Here is a 6,511-nt window from a genome sequence, read left to right as displayed (position 1 = left end):
GTCCATACGTTCGTCCGTCCGTCCAGTCGTCCGTCCGTCTGTCAGTCCATCCGTCTATCCGTCCGTCAATCCAACTATCCATCATCCATCATCCATCCATCATCCATCCATCCATCCATCCATCATCCATCCATCCATCCATCATCCATCCATCATCCATCCATCCATCCATCATCCATCCATCATCCATCCATCATCCATCATCCATCCATCATCCATCCATCATCCATCCATCCATCCATCATCCATCCATCATCCATCCATCATCCATCATCCATCCATCATCCATCCATCATCCATCCATCCATCCATCCATCCATCATCCATCCATCCATCCATCCATCCATCCATCCATCCATCCATCATCCATCCATCACCCATCCATCCATCATCCATCCATCCATTCTATCTCTGAGATGGCTATCCAGGGCCTTTCCTCTCACACTCACATAAGAATTCTCTCTGTCCACAATGAAGCATTTTTGTAATAAAAATAGTTGACTTTATTGTTTCTTCATGTGTAGCAAAAGTAGCCATTGACATGCGCATATTTACATCCAGCAAACGCATGTTTATTACGATGGTTACAACAAGGTACATCTAGAAAGACCATAGACAACACTCGCTGCATACATGACTCAAACAATGATTTTTAAGGTACACCGACGTCATTGTTTCTGTCATCTTTAAATGTTTTTTTTTTTTTATGCTCTTTTAATTGATGCTTGTACATCTTCAAAGAAGCAATTTTTAGATGCAAGTATACATAAACGTGCAGACACTTTTACCCGCTGGTCTGTCGCTTCATATCTCAGCCTCTTATTTCTCCCAGTTCCTTTCTCAATCTGCAACTTCCTTCTTAATAAAAAAAACAACGAATCATTAACAATTACAAAAAGCTTAGTTTTTACTCCCATCTCCTCGATTCAGTTCACTCTCTTTTGGCCTCATGGTTTCAGTGTGAGATTGGCGATGGTCCTATTTTGGCTTGGCAATAAAGATGTTAAGATTTGCTCATCCCTTAGCAACAGATGACAACAAAGGTCAACAATACAGATAAACCAAAGAGCAACATCTGCTTTTGTTCCCAGTGACGCATTTTCAAAAGAGGTGAATGGGGAGTAAAGGAAGTGTTTATTGATTACTGATTATCAGTAGCCATCTAAGTAAAGAGAGGAAATCTCAAAAATCAAATCAAAATAAAAACAGAAAAACACTGCCATCCAATTCAAGCAATTAAAAATCCCTTCATCGTGTTTTTAAAATTGTGAATTCAACTTAGTTTTACCTGAATATGAGCGAACTGATCCCATCTCCAGTGGAATCAGTTCCGGAGAATCATTCCCATTATCTCTTACAAAAGTGATTAAAGCCTTGATCTCATGGATAATATCAAATGGTATCAAAATAAAGAAAATACAAAAAATCATAAAGCGCAATGTTAGGGATGTCACAGTGACATGTAAGGCAGCCGACTTCAGCTCAGAGTTTAAAATGTAAGATCAATGGTTGTGCAACAATTTAGATAACAAGAAAAACAATATATGTCTCAAAATAGACTTTGAGTTCATAATGATCAATGAAAGCTAAATGTCGAATACTAAAATGGCACTTAATGGTCTTCATCGAGCTGAAAGGAACTTTGAGATTCAGGGGCACTTTGTGCTCTAACGAAACCATGGAGGGTATCTTTAAAGGTGATTCTCCATATCACAAATATAAACTGAGTGCTACGGACAGGGTAGGGAAGTCGCAAGGTATTAAACACATTTGGTGATGTAGAATTAAATAGAGAATAACACCAGCCTTGTCCTTTAAAATGCATGTGTTTAGTAAAAGAGCAGTATGCCTCCACCACTGCATTGTCCTCTGAAGGCATCAAAAGAATGCCATATAGAGTTTGGCCAGGGTTTGGCACCATAGCAACAAGGTAATTGAAGTTATGCAAAAGGATGAGTCATCCAAGCCATTACAGTGGTGTTAGTGTGGCTTCCACAGCCCTTTGTGTGAAATATGCTTTTCGGAGCCTTATATTTCATCATAAAGAGCTTTGGTGGCTATGTGTGAGTATACATAACGAGAAGGTGCTGTTCTGCTAAAATGCTTTTGCTGCATTTTGATACAAATAACACAAAAATGATACATTTGCATAAAAATGTATTCAATGGCATGAGGCCATTCCAAGATGATGTGTGATTTTGATTTCATCACTAAGAGATGATAAATGAGTCAGTTGATACACTATATGGCCAAAAGTATAGAGACGCTCTGTGGTCTGGGGAGGTTTTTCCTGGTTTGGGCAATGCACCTTAGTGCCAAAAAAGGGAACTATTAAAGCTCTAGGATACAGTGATATTCTATCATAGCTTCCCGTCAACAGTTTGTTTTTGGCCCTTCTCTGTTTTGAACATAACAATGTCCCCGTACACAAAGTCAGGTGTGGAATAGTCTGGATCCACGGAAGTACATTACATCCCTCCGCTTCCCCTCGCTGTGTGTTATCATTCAAAAAATGTAGATCATGAAATAAGGCAGGCCTGCTTGGTTCTTTCAGGGAATGACTGTAAAGATTTACAAAGAATATGTTACAGTATTTTCTATTTAACTGGGACGTTTTGGGACTGATTGGTGGGATCGCTGTGGACGAAGTACACACGGAGATACACTGGTAAGAGCAAATGAGGTTTAACCATGTATCAGCTGATTTAAATAGCTCACGTTACTGTATTGTGTGAACAGTTAACTTAATTTCATATTTTACGTGGCGTTTTCTTTTATCTGGGTGCAAATGTTCCACCAAAACAAGTTCCTTCCCGAGACTATTTAGCAGAGCCGCCTTAGGGATGAACTGAACCACCGACTTTAAGCCAGACCTAATCATGCATCATCAGTGTTGGACCGTCACTAATGCTCTTGTGTCTGAATCACATACGGCTGGAATGTTTGGCGTCCACATAGTTTGGGCCATTTAGTGGAGGTCATTTTAGAAAGATTGTTCATGAAAAAGTTTTCAAATTTCCCTGCCTGGGATAATTACACAAATATTCTCCTTGTGTTTAGACAGTTAAATTCCATCAGTCATCAAACATTTCCCAGCATCCATCACTGCCTACGATTGATTCGACTCTCTGACTCTGAAAAATATATATATTTTTTAAAGGTACAGGTAACAACATATTCAAGCGTCCTCCTTTGTTGGCATTGTCAAATGTCCCAATGGAGAATGTTGTCATGCCGGAAGTTTGGATGAAAAGTTCTAGCACGAAACAAAACATTGCCGCATCATGCTTTCCAACGGACGCCATTCATCCTGTTTCCCCTCCTTCACAGAGGAGGAGTGCAGATGTGTGTCTTTCCTTTCATTTTCCTACCGTAGTACATTTTATCCAGACTACAGCTGGAAAAAAAAGTCCTCCTGAATGTCCGTGTCCACGACACAACCAATCAAAACGGGAGGAAGAAACTTGTTACATAAAACAAAACCAAATACCAGCAAAACAAATTCAATGAAGAAATACTTTTCCGCTCATTTCTCCTAATTTCCATTTCCCCTATTCTCGCTCTCCTCTCACCCTTTCACTCCAACATTTGTCCCTTCGTGAGTATCTGCTGAATGTATTTCTCCAGATCGTCATGCTTGCTGCCGTCCGGCTGCTTTCCAGCCACGTTATAATCTTCATTTCTCGTCACTGCGGGGGCCGCCGGGGCTGAGTAATAGAACTTCTGTCGCGGAGGGATCACAGGCATTCGGGGAGGGGAACGAGGTTTGGGGATGGGCAGCGGCTGAAAGCGGTAGCTGGCGTAGTACGGTCTCTGCTGGAGGCCGGCGGGAGGGCGTCTCAGCCGAGGTTGGACCCAGCTGTGGTAACGACGTCTGGGAGGGAAGGAGTAGGTGTCATCCACGGAATTTCCCAGGAAGTTGTTAAGGGTGAGAGCGGGTTTGGGGATATAGTAACGGGGTTTGGGTCTGGGGGGAGGAGGATAATAGATGGGGTAGTAGTCTGGGTACAGCTTCCTCTGGTAGTAGGATGGGTATTTGTAGGGATACAAAGGGTATCCAGTCCAAACAGACTTGGGGGATTTGAGCCAGAGGTCCTGCTTGATTGATAGAGGCTTCTGAGGTTTGGGCCAACGATTTGGATTGGCTGACAGAGGCTTGGAAGGTTTGTTCCAAAGATCCGGCGATTTGGTTTGCGATTTCTCCTGCAACCACGTTTTGAGGAGATTGACAGCTGGAGAGGGTTGCTTAGAGACGGGGAAGCCATTTTGGCCGGTTGGAATCTGCGACGCTGAGAAACCATTGCTTGACGAGAAAGGAGACGACAGCGGCGTCGGAGGCCGCTGCCAACGAGACGCCGCCTCGGGCGCCACGTCTTTCTTCTTCTTCTTCTCCACGTCGCTGATGATGTCCACCACGTCGTCGGCGGGGAGGTGGAGCTTGTTGGAGATCTCAATCAGCTTGTCGATGGTCTGGGGGTCAATATCGTCCTCCTCCGTCACTTCCTGTTCCTCGTCGGACCGCTTGTCCTCGGCGGCGTTGGACAGAGGCGCGCCATACTTCCTGTTCCCGTTGTTCTGTTTGACCATGTAGCGCAGCAGCATGTCCGAGGCGATGTCGGCCAACTTCTCCTCCTCCATCTTGGCTCTCTGTGCCTCGGCCGCCTGCCTCCTCATCTCCTCCTGCTCCGCTTTAGCCCGAGCCTCCTCTTCCTCGGGACTCAACGCCTCCTCGTCTTCCTCTTCCTCCTGCGCGGGTTCATCATCTTCCATCGCTTCCTGCTCTGCCGGAAGCTGGGACTGCACTGTGTTACCGCCGGCGTAGTTGTCGTTATGATCAAAGTCGTCCATGAAGTTGCCTCCCCTGAATGATGGGAAGCTCAGGCCTTTCTGCGTCTCCTCTTGCCATTTCAGTTTCTTCTTAGTCATGGCGAGGTCGGCGCCTTTGCCGATCGGTACGACGTCGTTGTAGCTGCTGTAGCCTCGGCTCTCTCTGTGGTTTCGCTCCGAATCACCGTCCCTCTTAGTGGCGGCGTTTAAACGAGGGAACTCCTTCATCATGGTCTCGAGGTTCCTCAGCTCCTCTGGGCTGAGCTGCTCCTCCTCCTCCTCGTTGCTACCTTGTCCGAGGATGTTTGGGGGGGCGGTGCTAGCGGACTGTTGCCGCTCTCTTTGGACCTGGACTGTCTGACTCGTGGTACGACTGGTCACCTTTTCTGTCATCTTCTCCTCTTCCTCCTGAGCTCTCTTCCTCTCCTCTTCCTCCTCTCTTTCCCGCTCCTTCCCCTGCGCGGCCATCAGCAGCTCCAGCTCCTGTCGGCCATCTCTGTCTCTGTTTGCTCCCTCCGTCTCCATCGTTCTCACTCCTCTGTAAGCTTCTTCTCTTGTAGCCTCCCCCGTCTCAGCCCTCATTTCTTCTCCATCCTCCATCCCATCGTCGCGCTCCCTTCCCTCCCTCCTTTCCCCTACCCACGAGTGATTCAGTGCCTCAAGCAAAACCGCGGCTAGTGTTTTGAGATCCACATCCTTAAAGAGCTCCTCTTCTTCCTCTGCCTCTTCTTTCTGTATTGATCCTGTCTCCGGATCCTTTTCAGGAGGAGTATCTCTGTTTGGGTAATCGACATCTCCAGGGGTGTTGATGGGGTTGGGGGTGGACGGATGGAGGAGGGACGTCCCCGTCAGGAGGACTAGGAGGGTAAGGGCACTTGAGGCATCGTGGTACCCAATCATGGTCACTCAGAACAGGGTCGGCTGTGAGCAGCGAGGGGGCGATCAGAAATGCCTGGAGGAGAGAAAAACACAGAAAAAACATTTTCAGTTTCAATAAGTCTTTTACTTCTTGGCCTTTGGCTTGTGGCTTGGAGGTAGTGTCCCCCAACCACAAGGTTGGCAGTTCAATCCCAGGCTCCTCCAGCCACATGTCAAGTGTCCTTGAGCAAGACACTGAACCCCAAGATGCTCCCTGGATGCTGTATGTATAGCTGTGCATTGTTCTTAATACTAGGATGTGTTCAAATGCAGTAAAAGAATTTCACTACATTGTACTGTGTATGTGACAATTAAGGATTAACATTACGGAGTGTGGACTGGAGAGATTGAATTTCCCCAAGGGGGAATAATTATACTTCTAATATCAGTATACCCTGTAGTTGAAATAATAATACAGTAGTATTTATTTTTTTTAAATAAAGATTCCCAGATGTTTACCTCTTTTGATCTTGGATCAAGTGTGTTCAGCCAATGAATAGCGCCAACTCTCCTTTATCTATCAGGCAGAGTAGGTCGATCAGAATGCACCGTGGCATGTGCAGGAGCACTGCCGATAGAGAAGGCTAATATTACTTTGATAATTGATATTACGCACATGTATTGCCATTCCTCTTTTTCCCAAAAGGCAACACGCCCACATAGCCTAGTTATCTACTCTCCGGTTTAAGATGTGTTTGTTTGAAGTGCACAAATGGGTCTGAAAGACCCCTGAGTGGGTGCAGGTCGCGCGCATCGCCATAATAAT

The 6,511-nt window shown here is 45.6% G+C and overlaps 1 protein-coding gene across 1 annotated transcript; it reads right to left on the bottom strand.

The window, feature by feature from the left end:
* Nucleotides 1–507: 507 nt before the first annotated feature.
* Nucleotides 508–5,917, bottom strand: vgf (VGF nerve growth factor inducible). Its single transcript, XM_078276643.1, has 2 exons — nucleotides 5,842–5,917; nucleotides 508–5,732 (listed from the first exon to the last, which is right to left on the bottom strand). The coding sequence occupies exons 1-2, from the start codon at nucleotides 5,915–5,917 to the stop codon at nucleotides 3,577–3,579; spliced, it is 2,232 nt and encodes a 743-aa protein (XP_078132769.1). The 3' UTR covers nucleotides 508–3,576.
* Nucleotides 5,918–6,511: the final 594 nt, after the last annotated feature.

This window comes from Sander vitreus, chromosome 19 (genome assembly GCF_031162955.1).
Source record: "Sander vitreus isolate 19-12246 chromosome 19, sanVit1, whole genome shotgun sequence".
In the NCBI taxonomy this organism is placed as follows: domain Eukaryota; kingdom Metazoa; phylum Chordata; class Actinopteri; order Perciformes; family Percidae; genus Sander; species Sander vitreus.
The sequence above is the reverse complement of the archived record's forward strand: the minus strand, read 5'-3'. Positions and strand labels throughout refer to the sequence as shown.

What these genes read in the sequence shown, in the direction of transcription:
- vgf (XM_078276643.1), bottom strand. Translation starts at nt 5,917, where the DNA reads ATGTGGCTGGAGGAGCCTGGGATTGAACTGCCAACCTTGTGGTTGGGG. An exon ending in CTCCAAGCCACAAGCCAAAG is followed by an intron (nt 5,733 to 5,841) that starts GCCAAGAAGTAA and finishes CCCTGTTCTGAG; the next exon opens with TGACCATGATTGGGTACCAC.